Source organism: Melanerpes formicivorus, unplaced genomic scaffold (genome assembly GCF_026170545.1).
Source record: "Melanerpes formicivorus ecotype bairdi unplaced genomic scaffold, bMelFor1.0.p_v2 SCAF_21, whole genome shotgun sequence".
Lineage (NCBI taxonomy): Eukaryota > Metazoa > Chordata > Aves > Piciformes > Picidae > Melanerpes > Melanerpes formicivorus.
Genome location: NW_027142373.1, coordinates 9,841,458 through 9,864,616, shown reverse-complemented (window position 1 = coordinate 9,864,616; position 23,159 = coordinate 9,841,458). Strand labels below are relative to the sequence as shown.

The following is a 23,159-nucleotide window of genomic DNA, read 5'->3' as shown; positions in this document are numbered from 1 at the left end:
AACAACCAAGGGGATCAACAAGTTGAAAACAAACTCCTGCTGTCCCTAATGCTCTGAGTTACTTCTCTCTGCACACCTGATCTGCTCCACAGCTTCTCAGTTACAAGGGAGGGACAGAGAATGGCAGCATTCACCCAACCCAACCCTGCAGCAGTGGATTTTGGTCTCATGGAGATTTAGTTGCTCCCTGAAGGAGGAAACACTTGGAGCATCTCTCTGAAGAGAGAGGAGCTGTAGGAAGAGTTCAGCCTGCAAGAGGAGCTCCAGAGGTAAGCCTCTGGGCAGAAGGACACAACCTGGAATTCTCCCTGGCCTCTACTTCTTTGGCAAGCAAGGCAAAGCTCCATTTGGAAGGTCTTCTGCTACCTGCTTGAGCTCTGGCACTTATTAGTTCCTTGTGATCTCCAAAACCTGAGCAGAATTAGTCACTTGGGAAGAAGCTCTCAGAGCAGGAACAGCCTTGCTTTGCTAACTGTGCAGAAGGCATCCTACCAGCACCTCCAACAGCAGCTCAGGGCTGGGCATTCTGCAGTCAGAACTGCATGTGGGCTTGCTCCACACCAAACTCTTTGGGGAAGAGCAGACAGAGGAAATCTTCTCAATGCTGATCTAAAGAGCAGGGGTCAAAAGGATGGGGCCAGACTCTTCAGGACAAGGGGCAACAGGCACAAACTGGAACCCAGGAGGTTCCGTCTAAACATGAGGCAAAACCTTCCTGTGAGGATGCCAGAGCCCTGGAGCAGGCTGTGGAGTGCCCTTCTCTGGAGCCTTTCAAAAGGCACATGGACATCATTCACTGCAGCCTGATCTAGGCAAACCTGCTTTAGCAGAGGGGTTGGACTAGATGATCTCCAGAGGTCCTTTGCAACCCCTACCAGTCTGTGATGCCAAAGCTATCTCACTACATTCTTCCTCAGCCAGACAAACTGGGGGTTAGCAGCTGGTTTTCTAGCCCCCTGCTTGCTTGCATGGCTTCTTTTACCTCTTCAAGGCTAGAGCAACCCAAAACAAAACTCAGAAAGGCCTGTAAGAGTACAGGAGGGAAGCTGCAGGCTTCCACCTGAGCTCAGCTTCACATCACTGCAGAGAAAGAGGAACAACCACCCAGCCTGTGATGAAAGCAGGAGCTGCTGCTTATCAATTGGAGGGAGTGACATCCCCAAATGGAAATGCCACTCTGCAATCCCCACACCACTCAGGCTGCAAGGGCACCAGCAGCACACAGAGCAGGGTTGTGCTCCACTTGAAGCCATCAGTCAGGCTTGTTCTGCACCTCAAGTGACACACTGCAGCTATGTGATGGGAAGCTGCTGCAGGGAATTTCAACAGCTTCACACTATGCAAGTGCCTCACAGGGGAGCCAAAGCCAGGACAGCACTTGGGAAAGAGACTGTTGATGGTGAACAGCTCTAGCAGCCAGCCTCCTGAACCAGAAAGCTGCAAGCACATCAGAGCTCTGGGAGGGAGCCAGGTGTGCCTTACCTGGGGATGGTCTGGATGATGAAGATATCCTGGCCCCGGACAGATTCTTTGATTTCAACTCTTGTTTCTGAGAAGGTTGAAAGAGAGAAGTCAGTTTTGTTCCCAAACAGCACATTCACAGGGATTTACATCATGTGTTTCATAGCATCAGTCAGGGTTGGAAGGGACCACAAGGATCATCTAGTTCCAACCCCCCTGCCATGGGCAGGGACACCCCACACTAGATCAGCCTGCCCAGAGCCTCATCCAGCCTGGGCTTAAACACCTCCAGGGACAGCACCCCAACCACCTCCCTGGACAACCCATTCCAGGGCTTCACCACTCTCATGGGGAAGAACTTCCTCCTCACCTCCAGCCTGAATCTCCCCACCTCCAGCTTCATTCCATTCCCCCTAGTCCTATCACTACCTGAGATCCTGAGCAGTCCCTTCCCAGCCATCCTGTAGCCCCCTTCAGATCCTGGAAGGCCACAATTAGGTCACCTGGGAGCCTTCTCTTCTCCAGACTGAACAGCCCCAACTCCTTCAGTCTGTCCTCATAGGAGAGGTGCTCCAGCCCTCTGCTCATCCTCGTGGCCCTTCTCTGGACACCTTCCAGCAGCTCCAGATCCCTCTTGTAATAGGGGCTCCAGAACTGGACACAGTACTCCAGGTGGGGTCTCACCAGGGCTGAGTAGAGGGGGAGAATCACCTCCCTTGACCTGCTGGCCACACCTCTCCTGATGCAGCCCAGGATCTGATTGGCTTTGCGGGCTGCAAGTGCACACTGAGAGCTCCTGTTGAGCTTTTTGTCCACCAGCACCCCCAAGTCTCTCTCCTCAGGGCTGCTTTCCAGCCAGTCACTGCCCAGCCTGGATTTGTGCCTGGGATTGCCTCGACCCAGATGCAGGACCCTGCACTTGCTCTTGCTGAACCTCATGAGGTTGGCTTGTGCCCACCTCTCCAGCCTGTCCAGGTCCCTCTGGATGGCCTCCCTTCCCTCCTGCGTGTCTGCTGCACCACACAGCTTGGTGTCATCAGCAAACTTGCTGAGGGTGCACTCAATGCCACTGTCCATGGCACCCCCAAAGATGTTGAACAAGCCTGCTCCCAGGACTGATCCCTGAGGGACTCCCCTGGGACATGGAGCCATTGACAGCCACTCTTTGGGTGCGGCCATCAAGCCAGTTCCTTATCCATCTAGTGGTCCACCCATCAAACCCATGTGGCACCAGCTTGGAGACCAGGATGTGGTGTGGGACAGTGTCAAAGGCTTTGTCCAGGCCCAGGTAAATTACATCAGTTGCTCACTCCTCATCCATTAATCTGTGTGTGTGGAGTGGCTCCTTCGCCCTTCATACACCCACTCCACACACACACAGAGGTGAGCCAAGGGAACAAAGGTAGGTCCCCAGAAAGAAAGAGCTGTCATGGCACACCAGTGAGTTGCATCTACCATGCAGCACCAGGCTGAACAGGTGTAGAAGACAATCTCCTAGCAAGGAGAGATCCTTTCCCCTTCTTCCTGTCGTTGTTGCCTTCGGCAGCGAACAATGAACCGCCCAAAGCAGAGCAACCTTCAGCACTCACCAAGAAGCTAACTCAGCTCTTTCCCCCAGCTTGCCATGGGGGCAGCTCCACACAGCCCAAGGCAACCCCAGCAGCACAGAGTCCAGAGGGAGAAGTCCCCAGTTTCACTGTCAAGGTCAAAGCATTTCAAGGCTGCCAGGAGCTGCAGGGCTGGGTCTCTGCTGAACACAATTCCTACGGTCCCAGCCTCAAGTGCCAAGAGCTGAGCCCTGAAGCAGGGCACCACACCTCCCAAGGTACCTGTGCTAGCCACTCATTTGCCACAGAGTCATGAACCAGAGGGCAGGAATAAGTGGAAGGAGAAATATCTACCCAGCTACCCAACTCCAAGCCTAATTGCCTGGGCACTGGCAGTACCCTTAAGGGACTCTGCTGAAAGCAGACTGATTTGCTGTGCAGTGATGAGGAACGACTTCAGACCTTGCAGCAAGTGACCTGATTTAAAACTAACCCCAAAGGGCAGTGAGCACTCACTAGCACAACTGCAGCAGCCAACCCAACCTTAACCATGGCAGCCTACACACTGTGTGGCCCCCCCCTTCTGAAGCCTCACACCCAGCCAGCACCATTTCCATCCCTTCCTCTCATCTGTATCAGCTCTCTGGTTCTGCTCTCTCTTGCAAACGTGGTAACTAAGGTCTTGAATGAGTAAGTGACTCTGAGCCACTGAAGCCTGGTAGCCAGAATCCTTGTGTTGTAGCTCAGCATCTGCAAACAGACTCTTGCTATGTTCAAAGAGCTGCAAGCCAGCTCCAAGACACCCACCCCAGACCTGCACTCTTTAAAGCAAGGTCCTTGCCCAGGCAGCTCCACTGCACGTGGCAGGGGAGGGCTGGAAGAAGGACATCATTTAACAGTTTGCATGACAGGCACTTAGAGAGCAGGCCAGCACTTGGAAATCTGGGAGATGTTTTGCTGAGCAGAAGGATTTTTGTAGCTGCTACCAGCCAAGGCAGGACTCCCCTTTAGAGGAGAGTTTGATGGGCAAAGGAACCAGGTCAGAGAGGCAAGCAACAGACACATCCAATCGCCTTGTGCAAGGTCAGGCACAGAGCAGCAACACCACCACCACAGCTGAAGCACTGCACTCAGACAGGTCTGGCTGATGGAGCCACCCAGCACTTGCAAGGTTACCTGCACACAGGAAAGCTTTCCCTTACCTCCATTGGTTTCCTGGTACACCACAGATTTCCCCAGCTCAGCTCCCAGACGCCTGGAGAGGAAAAAAGGGGAAGTGAGGAATGGAGGAACCCAGCAGCTCATGATGCAAAGCAGAGGCTGGACCAGCCATGAGACACCACCACCACACAGCACTGCCTGGCAGGGTGCACAGGCCAGGCTGCAGAACTACATGGCCCCCCCACCTTCCCTGGGGGTTTCTTTCCCTCCCACATCCCTGCTGAGGGCTTTGTGGTGGTTGATAACAGCATCCAAGAGCCAGCCCTTGTCCTCTGGTGGCAAAGGACATCTTGCTAGCCTACACCATGCCAGCCCAGGCAGATCTGCTGTGGAAGTAAACATGAATGATTTACTCAGGCTTGACTAAAGGCAACTGAGTCACACTTGGACTCCCACTTGATATTTCCCCCCCCCCCCTTCTGAAATAACTCAGCTGACTGAAGAGGTTTTTAGCTTCAGCAAAAAGGACTCTGATTGTTTTTCAAGATTACTCCTTCCTCTCCTCAGATGTCAAACCCACAACATCCATCACAACACAGGTTCAAGAGAGGTGGGGACACACACACACACATCTGTAACTTCTTCCTTATATGAAAAGATTCTTCATCACAGAATCACTAAGATTGGAAAATACCTCTAAGATCATCAAGTCTAACCTTCCACCCACAAGCTCCATGCCCCCAGAGTGCCACATTTACTTGTTTGGTTTTTTTGAACACCTCCAGGGATGTGACTCCACCACCTCCCTGGGCAGCCTGTTCCAATGCCTTGCCCACTCTTGCAAAGAAATTGCTCCCAATGTCCAACCTAAAGCTCCTCTGGTGCAGCTTGAGGCCGTTCCCCCCCTGGTCCTGGCAATCTGAAGAGCATTTGAAAAGGCTCTGAAAGGCAGCCTGCTCCCTCAGGTGACACTCCTGCATTTAACTGCCCTGACAAACAAGCCATTAGTAAGATTTAGAGACAAGTGTGCTCTAACTGTGAGCCTTCCTGGGCTAGATGTGCTCTGCTGCTTGGAGCACCAGGCAAGTCCCTCCTCTCCTCTGGGGTCTGCTCAGTGGCCATGCCCACAAGCTGGATCAGGAAACAGCTTATGCCTGAAAAATAGCTTTGTCCCACACCATGATTAGAGCAGGAGCTTCCTGCTTGCACATATTTCCCTGGGCACATGCCAGCATGATGTGAACCAGGACTAACACCAAGCAGTGTCCACATCTGTCACTGCCTTTCCTTCAGCACTCACTCGGTCTCTCCCCAGCTCCTTAGCCACAGACTCAGCCTCAACTTCCACTGCTCCAAGGACAGCCTTCTTTTTAAAGAGAGGTCAGTGAGCAAGGCTGCCCAGCACTGGCCCTCTGCTGGCCCACCAGCCACTGCTGGATTCAGCTCTGAGCCCAGATGCTGGAGGGCTGATCTAGAAGCTGGCCTGGGAAGCATGGCTGTGAGATCAGCCACTCAGGGCACTGCGTTTGCTCAGCTGGCTCCAGAGCACAGACAGAGGGCACTGAGCGTGTGCCTGGCAGCACGTTTTGCAAGGCTTGGGGCTGGGGAGCGAGCTCCTGCAGTGAGAATCATCCCTGTGTGATTGTAACCTGCCTGGCTTGGGGACTGACTGCAGCATCACCCAGGCCAGACGGGGCAAGCCACCCACACCTCTCATTCACCTTCTCCCATCAGCCCTGATGAGTTACAGCTTGCAGTTGTCACACAAAGGCCTCCTCAGTACCTCCAGCACCTTCAGGGCACAGCTGGTCAAGCAAGGGCAAAGCCCAGGGATGGAGGCAGAGCACAGGGAAGCTGTGCAGAGGGGATCCATCGAGCACTTGCTGCCACCCCTGGGGATCCGGTGCCCTCCCGATGCCAGCCAGGCGCTCACAGCCACGCAGCTTTGCCCTCCGAGTCAAAACAAGCTCCAGAGCCAGACACACAGGCACACCAAACCAACTCCTGAGTGTGGGGAGATGTTCAGTGACTCACAGGTTGTTTAATTCCCCAACCCCCAAGTGCACAGCCAGCCCTGCCAGCTCCCGCTGGAGGCACACGTGCCCTGACTTCACTGCAGGCACCACGCTCCCCCCTCACTGCTGCAGAAAGCCTGCATCATAACAAGACTCTGCAAGAGCCCTTACTCAACCCTGCACCTCCTAGCAGGAAGGAATGCTTCAAAACCAGTCCAGCCAGACACACTGCAGCAAAACACCCCTTGGAGGGTGGCACTTTCAAGGCTAAGGGGTGGCAAGGCAAGGCAGCAAAGGTTTGTGGCGCTGCGTGAGGCTGCGGCTGGCGAGAAGAGAGCAGAGCCCAGCGGCTCCCTGCCCAGGTCATACAGCAGCAACACAGCTTCTGTGCTGCTGAAACAAGGCATCAGAAGGGGAAGTCTGCTCCCTGACAGAAAGAGGGACACCACACAGCCCAGCTTGTCAAACCTGGGTGCACAGAGCAGCAGCAGAGGCGGTAAGGAATTCAAAGGAAGGAGCGGCAGTAGATTGCTCTGCTCCCACGGTAAATCCCTGCTCTGCTCCAGCTGTTGACTGCAAACAAACAGCAGGGGCAGCAACGGGAAGGCTCCGAGATAAAAATGCCCATAAAAGTCATACATCAACCCAGCCTGCAGCACTCTGCAGCCCTGGGAGCACTTGCAGCGCTCACACACCGACGGGCAGCTCAGGAACGTTTACCCAAGGGCCACACCTGCCACTGAATCCATTCCTGAAGGCTTCGTGTAAGCTGAGAGACTTCAGCCAGTGAAGAAGGCTGCTAAAACCTTGGTTTATTAGAGAGGAGACTGTACAGGCAGCTGCTGCTGTAAACCCCTTGATTCCACAGGACTTGTGTCAAAAGGGAGATCTGCACACCCAAGTCAAGGGCAGAGCACAGCTTTAGCCACCACACAGCCTGGGAGCAACCACTTGTAATGGAGTTCAAGGAGAGATTCTCCCTGCCTGCTACCTCTCCTTTCCCCCCCTCCATCCCCAGCTCTTTTGTCTCCAAATCCTCTCCATGCAGAAGCTCCCAACTGCTGGTTGCTTTAGGCAACAGAGGAATTAAACTGACAGCAAGAGCTCTGCTTGTGTTGGGCTTCAGGACTAACAGCACAACCCTGTGAAGAGAGGCTTCTGCAGGCACTGGGTGACTGCAGACACAGGCAGATCTACACCAGGAAAGAGAAGGCTGGCACCACAGGTAGCCCAGAGCAGATTCCCCCCTCAGAGAGACACAGCTTCTTCTGGCAGAAGCAATACTTCAGGTCTTGCAGCTAAAGCAAGCACAAGCAGCTCCGTGGACAAAGGGCTGCTGCACGGTGCAGGATGTGGCTGTGGGGCACCACTGGAGGCTTTTGTTGCTGTTTGGAGTGTGGAAGGCTGCAGAATGGTCAGACTGGTTTTACTGTGGCTGCAGAAATCTCACCTGTTAACCAGTGCTGAGCAGGTAGGTATCAGGGCAGGAGTTCACTTCTGGAAGCTCCTTCCTCCATCCCCCAGAGGCAAACTCAGTTTGCTATTGGTTTTGTTTCTAAAAGCAGCAGCCCCCAGACCTGGGAGCTGCTGAAAAAGCTGGGCACACACACACAGGGAATCACAGACTGCTGGAGGCTGCAAGGGACCTCTGGAGACCACCCAGTCTAACCCCCCTGCTAAAGCAGGGTTACCTACAGCAGGCTGTCCAGGGTCACAATGTCCAGGCAGGTTTGGAAGCCCTCCAGAGAAGGAGGCTCCACAACCTCTGGGCAGCCTGCTCCAGGGCTCCAGCACCCTCACAGCAAAGAAGTTTTTCCTCATGCTTAGGAGGAACTTCCTGTGTTGTAGCTTGTGCCCATTGCCCCTTGTCCTATCAGTGGGCACTACTGAAAGAGTCTGGCCCCATCCTCTTGCCCCCTGCCCTCTAAATACTGATCAGCAGTGATAAGATCCCCTCTTAGCTTCTCTTATCCAGGCTAAACAGCCCCAGGTCTCTCTGCCAAGTTCTGAGGGCTGAGCACAGCAGGATCAAGGTACTGCTGCTCCAGGCTGCTCCCAGCTTTGAAAGACTTCAACACCACCTCACAGAATCACAGAGCATTAGGGGTTGGAAGGGACCTCAAAAGGTCATCCAACCCAAGCCCCCTGCCAGAGAAGGATCACCCAGAATGGGTCACATGGAACACATCCAGGTGGGTTTTGAACGTCTCCAGGGAAGACTCTCTGGGCAGCCTGCTCCAGTGCTCTGCCACCCTCACAGTGAAGAAGTCTTTCCTTATGTTTAGGCAGAATGCCCTAAGCTCTCCCTGTGTGACCCCACTGCTGCTGCTGGGGAAAGCCCTGCTCCTTGCACTGCTCTGCTATCCTCACACCAGCACCAAACCTCTGGGGAAGAGAAGGCTTCCAGGAGACCTCCTTGTGGCCTTCCAGTATCTGAAAGGGGGCTACAAGAAAGCTGGGGAGGGACTTTTGAGGGTGTCAGGGAGTGACAGGACTGGGGGGAATGGAGCAAAACTAGAAATGGGCAGATTCAGATTGGATGTTAGGAAGAAGTTGTGCCCTATGAGGGTGGTGAGAGACTGGCACAGGTTGCCCAGGGAGGTGGTGGAAGCCTCATGCCTGGAGGTGTTTGCAGACAGGCTGGGTGTGGCTGTGAGCAACCTGCTGTGGTGTGAGGTGTCCCTGCCCATGGCAGGGGGGATGGAACTGGCTGAGCCTTGAGGTCCCTTCCAACCCTGACAATTCTATGATTCTAAACTCTCTGGAACCTGACAACACCTAAGAGAGGGACTCTCTTTATGCCTTCCAAAACTCCTCCTCAGAGCAACTGGCCAGCAGAAACGTCTATTGATCTGCAGTCCCTCGCTCGCTCTCTGTAAGCACTGCCCAGGAAAGATGACCTCACTTTCTGCAGTCCCAACACATGCCAAGAGGATATTAAGCTGTGGATCCAGGAATGCTTATAAAAACCTGCCTCAGATCCACAGCCTCAGCGTGAGCAGCTCAGGAGTCACCTAAGCTGAAGGGGGAAGTGACACAGCGCAGTGTTTTAGGAAACGCCACGAGGTCCTGTTAGAGTGCACTCTGAAATGCTCCTCTGAGGGCTGTCAAAAACCACTGTAGCAGGCTCTTGAGACAAAGGACAGGCAGTTCAAAGAGCCTTGATGCTTAACTGAATCCAAATTCAGGAGGCAAGTGCACTTGCAGCACTTTCATGCTCTCCAAGCATTTTCGGCGGGGCTGGGAAGGGCTCTCAGCCTGGGCTGCGTTTCCTTCTCCCCTCCCTGTGACAAGCACCTAAAAGCCATTGGCAAAGTTATCTCCAAGGGGAGCTTCCAGCCAGCTCAGAGTGCAGGCACTCCATTTGAAGAGAAATGTGCCCACAGACAAAGCCCTTGACTAAGAGAGGATTTTCCTCTGGCATCACCCTCTTCATTACTGAGACTTTCACTGGTCTCAGCTCTGCAAACACCCAGCTCGCCCCACACACAGCCCTGCAGGCTCCAGAAGGAGCTGGAGCTGACAGCAGAGGATCTGCTTGGTGCTTGGCCACAGCCAGAGCAAGCCACAGCCTGACTTTTGATTGCTTTTCAAACTTGAGCAAACCTTGAAAGCCAAGATCAGTCAGCTGGGTCCAGCCAGCACAGCAGCAGCTCTGTGGTGCATTTCCTCATCTCCCCATGACAAGAACAAGCCAAGAAAGGGAAAGGAAACAGCAGCTTCCTGGATACAAGGCTATAGCCTTGTTCAATTACCCTTGTAACTCTCTGAGCTCTCCTTTCCCTCTCTCCATCTATCCAGCTGGGTGCCTGAAGAACAGCCCCTGCTGCTCCTCTGCCACCCAGCACTTGCAGCACTAATTCCAGCCATGCCAGAGCTGTGAAGCTGAACCACCAGCAAACACCACACAGATTTTCCTCTGCTCCTACCAGTCCACTTCTAGAGAGGCAGCTTCCCATGCATCTGGCACCACACAAAAGCTACCACACAAAGCCAATCTGCTCAGACACGTTGCAGGCTTCTTCTAAGCCACATGGACAACCTCAAACCCCAGCTGCTCCGTGCTGACCCTCTTCCAGCACTGTCCCCTGGGGCCCTCTCCAACTGTGTGGCTTTTGAGCTGGCTGCTCTTTGCCCCTTGCCCAAATCCTTTGATGCAGATTCACCCTGTCATTATCTGACCCCCTTCTGCCACAGGGCTGGATCTTCTGAGATGGGAAGGAGTCGATGCCACCTCCTCTCCGCCCAAAGCATCACGCAAGAGCTCTTTCCAGAAGCCAAGAAGAGGCAGAAGGTCCTTTTCCAGAAGGCAGGAAGGTTTGGAGATGGGAGGAGAGGAGCAACCATGAGGTTCCTGTGAGCTGACTCCCCTATGCCACATGCTGGTACTTGCCCAGATGACCAAACAAGGGAGGCTGAAGTTACTCCTCCTCCCCCCACTCCAAAATGCTCCTTCCTTCAGCCGAGGAAGGTTGCTGGAGGTTCCCCTAACCATCCTCTCTCTTCCAATAGCAGGACTCACTTCCTGCTCACCCACAGAAAGCACCACCCTGGTTTTAGCTGCCAGGTACAGGGCTCCCTGCAGCAGAGATCAGAACACAAGTCCCCTTCCTTTCCTCTTTCCTCCACGCTGTCTATGCTCACAGCAGTGACACGCCTTGAGATCACCAGCGCTTTCGGTCCTGCCAACCACACACACATGGACCTGATGAAGCAGGTCCAGATGGGGGCTGGAGCACCTCTCCTGGAGAGACAGGCTGAGAGAATTGGAGCTGGAGAAGAGAAGGCTCCAGGGATATCTTACAGCTACATTTCAATATCTGAAGGGGACCTGCAGGAAGCCAGCCCCAGGGAGGGACTGTTCAGAGCGATAGCGCAAGAGGCAGTGGTTTGACACTGGAGCAGGGGAGATAGAGCTTGGCCATCAGGAGGAAGCTCTGCACAATGATTGGGGAAACACTGGCTGCCCAGGAATGTCTCTAGGCTGTCCCTAGAGACACTCAAACCCAGACTCAACGTGACCCTGGGCAGCCTGGTCTAGTTGGAGGTGTCCCTGCTAACTGCAGGGAGGTTGGAGAAGATGACCTTTGAGGGTCCCTTCCCACCTGAGGCAATCTGTGACCCCAGAATACCCACACCAGCTCTGCAGTGGCTTTATGCTGGTGTCACATCCCAGGGAACACAGACCTGCAGAAGCACCAGGGAAGCATGGGCAAGCTTCAATCAGCAATCCCTTCCAAGCCAAACACCCTAGTGGGGAGTGGAATTCAGTATTTGGACCTCCTGCACCAAACACTGCAGTCAGAGGAAGATCTAAATGCACCTGAGGGACTTTGGAGGTTAAAAAGATTTGCTGAACCTCCCTCCCCCCAGCAAGAAGCACAAGAGGCCTATTAGGCATCAGCACTGCTCACAGAAATTATCTTCCTGCCCTGTAAATGCAGTTTGCAAGCAAGTGCCAAGTGCCCTAATTCCAAGAGGAGTTTGCTTTCCCTCTGGGAAGGCATTTGAACAAATCATCCCTCTCAGGTTATGAGCTAGAAGTACATCTGGGGGGTTGGTTGTGTTTGGGTGGTCCTGAACTTGAGGAGCAGCTTCACCATCTGAAGTTCCATGAGGTGCTTGGTTCTCCTAAGCCAGCAGCAGCTCCTCTCCCTGGCAGACACCAAGGTAAACAGCTCTGAGAGCTCAAAAGTGAAAGTGAGCACTTTGAGCCCATCCCACCAACAGACACAAAGGCCAAGAGGGAAACTTGCAAGGGGAGGGAGCTGTGCCAGAATGCTACCGCAGAGCCTGAGCCCAACGTCAGTCTGGGAGCTGGGAACAGCTTTCAGATGTCTGCTTTGTGTCACACAGCTCCTCTCCAGGCTGGAGAGCTTAGAAAAGGGTAAGCCAGGACTCCTCAAGTGTTGGGTTTAATAACATCTACTCCAAGCTCCCTGCCACGGGCAGGGATGCCTCTCAGCTAGATGTGATTGCTCAAGGCTTCAGCCAACCCAGCCTTGAACACCTCCAGGGAGGGAGCATGCACAACCTCCCTGGGCAACCAGAGTCTCACCACCCTCCTACTGGAGAACTTCTTCCTAAGGCCCAGCCTAAACCTACTCTCCCTTGTCATAGTATCATAGTACCAGTCAGGGTTGGAGGGGACCACAAGGATCATCTAGTTCCAACCCCCCTGCCATGGGCAGGGACACCCCACACTAGATCAGCCTGGCCAGAGCCTCATCCAGCCTGGGCTTAAACACCTCCAGGGACAGCACCCCAACCACCTCCCTGGACAACCCATTCCAGGGCTTCATGGTGAAGAACTTCCTCCTTACCTCCAGCCTGAATCTCCCCCTCCAGCTTCATTCCATTCCCCCTAGTCCTATCACTCCCTGAGATCCTGAGCAGTCCCTCCCCAGCCTTCCTGTAGGCCCCCTTCAGATACTGGAAGGCCACAATTAGGTCACCTCAGAGCCTTCTCTTCTCCAGACTGAACAGCCCCAACTCCTTCAGTCTGTCCTCACAGGAGAGGTGCTCCAGCCCTCTGATCATCCTTGTGGCCCTTCTCTGGACACCTTCCAGCACCTCCACATCCCTCTTGTAACAGGGGCTCCAGAACTGGAGGCAGTACTGCAGGTGGGGTCTCAGCAGAGCTGAGTAGAGGGGGAGGATCACCTCCCTCAACCTGCCTTAGCTTAAAACCATTCCCCCTTTGTCCTATCATAGCCAGGAGCAAAGAGCACCAGAGCCTGGATGGACAAGTGTCCCAAGGGGCCCTACTCCCAATATTGTGTGTTGGTTTAAAGTTCTTTTACTACAGGCTATGCAAACAGAAAACCACCTTTAAAAGGAACACACAATATTAGAGGCCAGACTCACCCTCCTCTAAGGCTCTAGTAAAAGGCACAACTGACCTTCCCAGCAAAGAGGAGGCTGGGATGTGACACAGGGGGAAAGCCAGCAGCCAGGCATCTTTTGCGACCTGAAAAGACAAGGGACGTGTTACAAAGGTGTTCAAACAGCCCTGAAGGGCAGTGGCTGCAAAACTACTGCACAAGATGCTGCAAACACCTTCATCTGGGGCAGACCCTTTACTCTGGGCAGCTCCCTGCTATGAAAGGTTCCAGATTTTGCATCCTCTTACGTTCACAGGTTCACAGAAGGGTTGGGATGGAGCTGAAAGATCATCTAGCTTCAATCCACCTACCGCAGGCAGGGACACCTCCCACCAGCCCAGGTTGCTCCAGGCCTCATCCAGCCAGGCCTTGAACACCTCCAGGGAAGGGGCACCCACAGCCTCCCCAGGCAGCCTGTTCCAGGGCCTCCCCACCCTCACTGGAAAGAATTTCTTCCTAATCTCCAGTCTGAATCTCCCCTCCTCAAGCCTCAAACCATTCCCTCTTGTCCTGTCACAACACAATCTCATCTGGGTAGTAATGCTTCACACCTTTGCACTTCAGAGTGGTCCCTACCCCTGCTTTACAGACAGTAAAGCTGTGTATCAGTATCATTCAGGGTTGGAAGGGACCACAAGGATCATCTAGTTCCAACGCCCCTGCCATGGGCAGGGACACCCCACACTAGATCAGGCTGGCCAGAGCCTCATCCAGCCTGGGCTTAAACACCTCCAGGGCTGGGGCCTCAACCACCTCCCTGGACAACCCATTCCAGGGCTTCACCACTCTCATGGGGAAGAACTTCCTCCTCACCTCCAGCCTGAATCTCCCCACCTCCAGCTTCATTCCATTCCCCCTAGGATTCCATTCCCCCCCCAGGATCACTCCCTGAGATCCTGAGCAGTCCCTCCCCAGCCTTCCTGTAGCCCCCTTCAGATACTGGAAGGCCACAATTAGGTCACCTCAGAGCCTTCTCTTCTGCAGACTGAACAGCCCCAACTCCTTCAGTCTGTCCTCATAGGAGAGGTGCTCCAGCCCTCTGCTCATCCTCGTGGCCCTTCTCTGGACACCTTCCAGCACCTCCACATCCCTCTTGTAATAGGGGCTCCAGAACTGGAGGCAGTACTCCAGGTGGGGTCTCCCCAGAGCTGAGCAGAGGGGGAGGATCACCTCCCTTGCCCTGCTGGCCACACTTCTCCTGATGCAGCCCAGGATCTGATTGGCTTTGTGGGCTGCAAGTGCATATTGAGACCTCATGTTGAGCTTCTTCTCCCCCAGCACCCCCAAGTCTCTCTCCTCAGGGCTGCTTTCCAGCCAGTCACTGCCCAGCCTGGAGTTGTGCCTGGGATTGCCTCGACCTGTATCAGTGTCCCCAAGTCTCAGTCGAAGCAGTAGCTCTGCATCACACTCTTGTGCTCCTACCACCACCAGAGCACCCAACCTCCTCACTGATGTTGGAGCTGAGGCAAAAAGCTCACATCACCTCTATTGGAAGTTTACTTTGTGAAGGACAGCCAGGAGGTCACTCTGGATCCTGCTGTCACTCCCCCCCCCGCCACCCCAGAGCATCCCTGGGAACGCTTCAGAGGGTCACAGCAGCACATCACACAGGCAGCTGTGTGTGCCATGGCCTGGGGAAGCCTGCTCTGTGTCTCCTCTCATTACAGCTGTTTTTCAAAAGGGAGTTATTTTTAAGACAAAGAGCAGAGAAGAAAGCTTGCCCATTTGCTCTTCCAGTCCTGAGAACTTGGAGCCTGTCCTCAGGGGACTCCTGTTACGTTCTGTGCTGACACAACAGGGCAAGCCTTGTAAAGCCATGTCCCATCTGGTGCAGCAAAAAGTAACTCCCTTAGCTGTAAAGACTTGATTTCCCAGAGTTGTTAGCAGTGAAGGGAAAGTGAGACAGGACTGACCAAGCACAGCAAAAGTCCTTCTCACTTCCAAACAAGGAGTAATCCTTCCCACCTGACACCAAAGAAGTCCATCACTAGTATCCAGCACACATCCCACCACCAGCAGCAGGGATCCCAGTCAGCCAGCCAAGCCAGCCTCATGGAGATAATCTGTGCTAAGGATTGAACACAGTTTACTAAGGTAGCTGGACAAACAAAACATGCTTGCAGGGTAAGATGGCAGCACACCTGTATTCAGTCATGTTCCTGATTCAAGCATGTCCTTGGAGTCAAGAATGGGCCAGCAGCTGCCTAAATGGTAGCAAGGATGCCCTCCATCTCTTGTGGAAGGTGAACAGGCACTGAGCCCTCTCGATTTGGGGGGCAGCTTCCTATGAACTGTAGCTGAGAAGCAGCAGAAAGGAAACTCAAATCCTGCTTCAGGATGGCAGCTCCCCAGTAGACAGATGCCTGCTTTGGAAAAGCCCCCTCAGCTGGGAGGGCCCCAACTGGAGCCAAAGTCATTCAAAACAAAAGATCAAGAGTTGGGGTAAACTCAGGTGCTCCTCTCTGCAGCAAGAGCCCTGTTTTGGAGCCACCCCTCCTTCAGCAGGACCCAGTCCCTGCCAAGCCATGGTCAACCTCTGCCCAAACTGATGGGTTGAAATAACAAACAAAGGGGCAACTCCTGTCCCTGAGCTAAACTCTCCTTTGTTAGCACACTGCTGCCTACCCCCACCAAAATGCAGGCTGATTAATCCACTTTGGTTAGTGTAACTGCTGGGGCTGCACTGAGGTCCACACAGGCGGGGCTCCCAGTGCCCCACGCAGTGAAGCTGCTGAGCACGGTGTCCCCGGGAAAAGGCAGCAGACAAAGTTTGCAGCATCTCCCAAAGCAGCTAAAACGTTTGCTGAGGTTTGTTCAGCTACCTTTCACCTTCTCCCTCCCCAAGAGCAGCAGCCTGCCTTTTGAAGCATTGAAAGGGATGTCAGAGACACAGGAGGCAGAAAGCAGCCGGGTCAGGCTGAGTTCCCGGGAGGGACAAGCTGGAGCCGAGGAGGCGAAGGGCAGAGCTGCTGAACACTCTCAGTGCACAACCTCTGGCGAAAAGGTGCTTACAATGGACACCTTCGGCTTGAGAAGGCAGGAGGTCGCCCAAAGCCTCTGCAGCGACGTTGATGAAAGCCTGGCTGCCGGCAGCAGCTCTGGGCTGGGTGGCGGCGGGGGGAAGAAACTTGAAACAAGAGAGGGAACTTACTCCGTGATCCTCTTTGCCAGCTCGGTGCAGGCTGCCGTGGAGTTGGCCGAGAAGACCCGGTAGCCACTTCTGGCTGCGTTCATCGCCAAAGAGTCATGCAACCCCCGCGGAGCTCGAAAACGAGAAAAAGCAGATTTATAAGGCAACAACAGCTTCCGTGGCATCCTTTTCTTCCTCCCCGCCTCGATCGCCGCCCCCTAAGGGGTGGGGAGGAGGAGGAGAGGAGCACTTCGCTACCTATGGTCGTGCTGGTCCCCTCCGGGGGCAAACTATAAAAGGGGGAGGAGGCAAACATAACTGTGGAAATAAAGTGCTGCTGCAGCAGCAGCCCAAGCGGGGTGCGCCCGTGTGTGCGGGGCGCCCGCGGAACCAGCCTCCCGGGAGCCCAGCCTGCCGTAACCCCCACCCCAACCTGCCCCACGCTTACTCAGAGGCACCTCAGCACCAGGGCGAGGCAGAACTCCAAAGCGAGGAGGGGGAGCCAGACAGAGCGGGGTGGGGTCCTTTGGCTGGGGGAGGCAGACGTGAGCTGAGGGAGGGGGAGCGGAAGGGGGCGCGGGAAGGTTGGAAGCGGGTGAGGTGTTTCCCTAGGAGGCAGCAAAGCGAGAGGGGTCCCTGCGGTGGGGTAGGGGGTATGGTAATGGTAGGGGTCCCTACGAGACCGGGGAGGGTCCTGTCCCCTCACCCAGCCAAGCGCGTCCCGCCAACCGGCAGAGCGCCGCTGCCCTCTGCCGCCATATTCTCCCCGGGGAGAGACCGCCCCCCGCGCCATCTTAGGTGAGGGCACCGCGGCCGCACCGCCTCACCGAGCGAGAAGAAGCTATCCACTACTGCCCGAACAGCCCCGGTGCCTGAGAAGGAGGTGTGAGAACGGCGTCAACTCTCCCTCCGCGGTGGAAGCGCACCGCCCGGCTCCCGGGTGCGGTTAACAGGGCGGCTAGCTTTCCCCTTCTGGCCGGCGGTGAGAAGCACGGCCTCAGTGCGGCGGCTTCAGTGCCCGTACCCAAGATGGCAGCCGGGCCGGCGGAAGCGCTGCGGCGACGCTCTAGCAACGCTCTAGCCGAGCTCTATGGCAGGTGGGGCGGGTCCCGCCCCGTGGGGCTTAACCCTCGGTCCTCCTGGAACCCCGCAGCGGCCGGGCGGCGCTCTGGAGCGGGGGCTCCCCGATGACGGCCCGGACGAGGTGCTGCTGGAGCTAAACTGATGTAGTAGGAGGTGTCTCTGCTCACTGCAGGGGCGTCGGACAGGGTGATCTTTGATGGTCCCTTCCAACCCGCTGCAATCTGTGAATCTGTAAACCTGGTCTCTGCCCCCTTGCCTTAAGGGAACACTCACTGTCAGGCTCTCTTAAGGTCCGAGGTCTTCCAGGCTCCTCGGATGCGAGGACAAAGTCCTGCTGAAGTACAGGCACTACTTGTCTAAGCAGAAGCTTCTCCTCCTGCTTCTCCTCCTCCTTCTGCTATCTGTCAGAGCTCTGCCCAGACCCCAAGAGCATCAATTTCATCACCAGAATCACCCGATGTGGTTTTGTTCACCCTGGAGAGGTCTTTCCTGGCAGTTTTCTCAGCTGCTGTGGGGGGATCATTGTTCTTTGGGCTGGTTTCTCCCAGCTAAGAGGAGGGAGGTCATGGTGGGCTTTGCTCAGGACATGGAGGATCGTAAAATCATAGAATTGTTAGGGTTGGAAGGGACCTCAAGGATCAGCCAGTTCCAACCCCCCTGCCATGGGCAGGAACACTTCCCACTAGGACAGGCTGCTCAGAGCCACATCCAGCCTGGCTGCAAACACCTCCAGGGGTGAGGCTTCCACCACCTCCCTGGGCAACCTGTGCCAGTGTCTCACCACCCTCATGGGGTAGAATTTCTTCCTTCCCAGGCTGTATGCTCAGTTATTTGGTAGCATCTCACCCCACTGCCAGGCTGCTGTGCCGTGTGCCAGCCGCTCGCGGTTGGGTACGTGACAGCGGTGGTGCCTCTGGCGATGATTCTTGTCAGAAACACTTTGTGTTTAGCTGGGAGCTGCGGCATCACCATCAGTCCTCTTCCACTGAACACTTCATTAAAGATTGTCTCCCTCCAGCTTTCATTAAGATGCAGCATCCTCAATGCAAGCATGATACATATGCAGCCCTGTCCCCTCCATGTGCCACTGCTGCGCTGCCCGGGCACCGAGATGGAAACCTCTGCCTGATGGCACATCTCTGTGCCTGCAGTGTGGTTCCACCCCCTCCACGGCCACCCAGGACCACCCCACAGTTATTTACCAGGTGTTACAAGCCATGAGATTCCCCCTCTCACCTCACAAGCCGCTTGGGTTTACTCCTGCAGCAGGATCAGACCACCAGCTGTAGCCCTGCAGGGTCAGCCATAGAATCAGAGGATTGTTAGGGTCGGAAGGGGCCTTAAGGAGCATCCAGTTCCAACCCCCCTGCCATGGGCAGGGACCTCACACTCGGTCAGGTTGGTCAAAACCACATCCAGCCTGGCCACCAGCACAATGAAACCTGCTGCATGGTCGTGTAGGTCAAGGTTTACATCACTGCCTGTGCTTCGGGAGCCATGACACAAGCTGTCACCCCCTTTGCTGGCTGCAGGGGCAGATTCAATGCAGCACCAGATGCCTTTCCCACACACAGCCAGTTTATGGTCCCTGGTCCCTGCCAGGTTGCTGGTGCCTCTCCAAGTCCCCCGTATACTCCGCAGCTCCTTCCTCTATGCCTTGTCCCAGCAGGGGCCCAACGCCCCTGCTTGTTCCCCGACGGCAGTGCAAGGGGAAGCGAGCGCTAGCAGCATCAGCTGCCCGGGCTCCGTGCGAGGCGGCGGCGCAGCCGGGCGTGCCATGCTAATCAGGCCTCCAGGCTGGCACTAACCCCGCGGCCTGGCATCCATCGGCGGCATCCATTCACCAGGCAGCCCACACAACCCCCATCTTGGGCACCCCCAACCCCAGGCTGGCCTCTCCCTCAGCCACACATGCTGGTGCACGTTTAGCAACAGCTGCTGCTGCCCTGCAAGGCGCAGTGCTCTGACAGCAGTCTCAGCAGCCTTCCTGCAGCTTGTCACAAGTTGCTGGCTTTGTCCTCCAAAAGAACAGAGCTGGGGGAAAAAAAACGGAGAGGGCCAGACTATTTTTGGGAGGTAGGAAGTTGGCTGCTTCCCAAGGTCCCTTCTGCACTTATTGGAGAAAGCACAGGTCCTAAGGGAGCAGGAGAACCTCAAGGGATGGGGACTGCAGGGACAAGCTCCTACAGGGGCACCCTGGCAGGCAGGTAGCAGCAGGGACAAGCCCCAAAGCAGCACCCAGGCAAGGGGAAAGCAAGGAGGGAGTGGGAGACCCAGTGCTTCAGGGGCCATGGCACAGCACCTCTGCAGAGTGCTCAGCCTCCCACCAGCTCCCCTGGGACAGGAGCTTATTCTTGCCTTCCTCTTTTAAAGCCTTTCCATCCTTGCTGGCCATGAAGTTCAGGTGTGCCAGAGAAGGAAAGGCTGTTTAACCCTTTCCTACCTGGAGCTTAGCAGCCTCAACACAGCAGCCCAGGGCTGATGTAGCCTCTCTGGGAGTCCTCAGCCTCAGCACTGCCCTCTGGGTTCTCCCAGCTATCACCTTCTGCTCCTCACTCCTGCTGCCTCATGGGATGCTCAGAGCCACCCTGGCCACAGGGGACAGGTCCTGCCTGTGTTGTCACCCTCCCTGGCTTTCCCAGCTGCTGAGGACTCAGATGCAGCAAATTGGTGCAATCTGCTGCAGCGCAGCCACCAGCACAGCAGACCCCGGGTGGCATCTCTGTTACCTTAGAGGGGCTTGACACCACATCCTGCCCCAATCCCACCCTGCTCTGAGATCCCCCACACTTTCCCAGAGTGCCACCAGCTCCATCCCTGTGGGGAAAGGCCCGGCACAGCCTTGCAGGGACAGCTGTTCCCATCTGGATGGTTGGCAGAGCTGTGGGGCTGGCCTTATCTCCTGAGGAGGCTGGGCAGGGCAGTGGGCAGAGATCATGGCTGTTATCACTGCAACGACCAACCTTTCTCCTGGAAAATGCAGCAGCTTTGGTTCCTCTGCTCTGCAGGCTGAGGGTCACACCTGGTTTTACAGCCAGGCAAAGGAGAAGAAAGAAGCAATTCTGTTTACTTAGGGAGTAATTAATATCCCAGCTCCTGGCACGCAGAGAGACAGCAGAAACCTCCCCCACAGCGCAGGGAGAGCAAGGCTGTGCAGCCCTTTATTATTTCATTATCAGCTGGGCAGGATTAGGAGGGCGGGTCAGGGAACAGCACCAGCTTTGAGCAGGTTTAGCTCCTCTGAAAAGGCTTATCCAGGCTCAGCCTCACTTGCTGGCTGCCGTGCAGTTATTTGCTGAGCAGAGGGGTTTGAGTAATGTTGAGGGGGAGGGCAGGCAGGGGGGGGGGGGTCATGTATTTTTAAAGGCAAATATAAAAATGAAATGTTAAAGCCCAGCAGGGAAAGCCTGGGAGGTTTCTTTACAAGCAGCCAGCTTTATATGCTGGATTTCAACAAGCAGGGTGGGCAGTTTCTCAGCTCTGCCCAGCCCTGCATTGCTTCCCCAGAGAAAACCAGGGCCTAGGTGCCACCCTGTGTGTGCTAGGGTGCTTTGGGGGGGGGGTGGGGGGTTGTGCAAGGGGCTGCCGTGATGCAAGGGTGGGACAGCCATTGCAGGCAGCTTCCTGCAGAGCTGGGGGAGCTTTTGCCCTTTTTCCTTTACCCGTTTTCTCCCTGGAGCCCGGGTGGAGCCCACAAAGAAAAAGAAGCCACGGGAAGCGTGGCTGCAAATCCCAATTCTTCTTACCCAGGCCAGAAACGAGAGACTGTGGTGGGGCTAAGTAATCCTGCCCCGGGCACCAAGCATCGCAAGGGGGATGACCCCGGGATGGGCTCCAACCTCCGAGCTCCCGGCCAGGTGGTTCTTATTGCAGCCTCTGACTCACCTCCCAAAAATGCCTGCGCTCACATCATGGCAGGAAACCGCTGCGGGGAAGTGGTGGAAACCCTACAACGGGTCTGAAATGTGGCTTCTCTCAGCAAAGGGGGAGATCAAACGGCAGCACTTTTGCCTCAGCCCCTCTGACGCCAGGGCTTGTCATCGGGGGTGACTTTCGGGCGGAGCCAGCGCGGTGTGTGGTTACTTCGGACTCAGCAACTCCTCGGGGGGCGCTTTGGGAGAGTTTCCCCCGAGGAGGTCTGACCTCAGAAATATTTTTGAGTCAATCATCAGCTGGGAGGAATGAATTCAGCTTCCTGACGAGCCTCATGGTCCTGGGCTGTGCCGGCAGCTCGCTGGAGGAGGATCAGGGGTGGGCAGCAGCCCCCAGCAGGTTGCGTGGCTCGGCTGCGGTGTGGGAGCTGCCGTAACCTCCAGCTCCTCAGAAGCCCAGAACCTCTTGAGTCAAGTCCTGGACTGCTGTGAGGCTGGCATTGGGGGGGATGCCTGCTGCCCACGGGGCATGGAGGCAGAGACCAAGAGTGCAGTCCCTTGGCAGAGCTGTGCAGCACATCAGTGGCAGACCCAAAATCCATGTCCCAGCTCATGCATCTCAGGTGGGCTGTGATCCCAATCTCTGTCCTCCAGGAGATACCTCTGTTACTTCTGTCCTCCCCTGCTCCCTGCTGTGTTGGCACCAGCAGCACCCGGGGAGCCACAGGGTGACCGTTCCCTGCCAGCCCCTGTGGCTGGGGGCTGAGAGACGCCGAGCCGCAGTCCCCGGGCTGACTGCCCCGAAACGACTCCGGCTCTGCACCGGCCGCTTCCGCAGGCACCGGCTGGAAAGTTCCCACTGCTGCAGTCGATGCCTGTCCCCCTGCCAAACCCTGCAGCCCTGCCAGCCCCGATGCAGCGAGGAGCCGCGCTATTTCTGGCTCCACCTTGAGACATGTACCTTCAGCAGCGGGAAGGATGCTGAAAGAGATGGATCCGGGATGAGTGCATCCCCCTCCCCTTCCCGTCCCGGCGGAGGTGGCGGAGCGGGCAGGGGGTCTGGAGGAGCTGCGCGCCCCCAAACGCTGCAGCTGAGCTTGCAGCAGAGCCATGTCTTCTGCATGCCTCCCCCAGGGCTGCCTGCTGCTTGTGCAGGCAGTAGGAGTCCAAAATCTTGGCCCGCCCTGGCTCTGGGAGCTTCTGCTCTGCACTGCAGCCGGAATGCATCAGCTGGAGGGGAGGGGGAAGCCCTCACCCTCTGCTTTCTTCCCCCTGGACAACCTCCCTGGGGAGAGCAGCTCCTCAGGCAGCTGGGGGGCAAGAAGAAGCTGCGGGGCTGTTTAATTGCTAGATTTAACCCTTAGCCTCTTGCACAGCTCAGGGCAAACCTTGTCTGTTGCCTCTGCCTCAGTTTCCCCAGACACAGAGGCTCCATCACCTTCTCCAGCAAGCCTGGGGCATGGCAGTCCAGGCACACAAGCTTTCTGCCCCAGATAACATCTGTGCGTTGGGGTACCCCCCAGGCCCTCCCAGGATAGAGGTTTGTGGGGTGTTTGCTCTTCACAGAATCACAGGACAGGGGCTGGAAGGGACATCTGGAGATCATCTCTTGGAGGGAGCCACGGTCATGGCTCGACCAGGCACTCCATGCTGTGGGCAAGCCCCCTTCGTGATGAGAAGGGAGGTGAGGGGGATCCAGCACTGTCTGTCCCCACCAGCACACCAGCCCCACGCTGCATTCCCACGCCACCTCCCCCCCGCGCTGCCCTCCCACGCACACGGGTGGGAACGGAGCCGATCAGGACAAACCCGACGGGCAGACTCCTGCCCACAGTGCAGGAGTGCTGGCAGCTGAGCACCATTCGGGCTGCTGGCCGGGTCAGGGGAGCTCGTTAAGGCTCTCGTAATTAAGATAGCCCCAAACGACTCTTTATCAGCATCGGGTGGTGACGGAAGCGACCCCAGCTTCCGCGTCAGACGTCGCGGCTGGAGGCAAACGAGCGGCG

General features: G+C 55.9%; 1 protein-coding gene across 7 annotated transcripts in view; it reads right to left on the bottom strand.

Moving 5' to 3' along the window:
- Positions 1 to 18,528, bottom strand: part of PRPSAP1 (phosphoribosyl pyrophosphate synthetase associated protein 1) — a 33,671-nt gene extending 15,143 nt beyond the window's left edge. The window contains exons 1-4 of one of the 7 annotated variants that reach the window (XM_068151462.1): positions 18,518 to 18,528; positions 16,220 to 16,331; positions 4,211 to 4,263; positions 1,483 to 1,549 (exon numbers count right to left, since the gene is read on the bottom strand). In XM_068151462.1, the coding sequence (XP_068007563.1) occupies positions 1,483 to 1,549; positions 4,211 to 4,263; positions 16,220 to 16,302 (203 nt within the window). In that variant the 5' untranslated portion in view covers positions 16,303 to 16,331; positions 18,518 to 18,528. The other 6 variants (XM_068151460.1, XM_068151457.1, XM_068151459.1 and 3 more) reach the window with 6 other exon arrangements.
- Between the last annotated feature and the right edge of the window lie 4,631 nt (positions 18,529 to 23,159).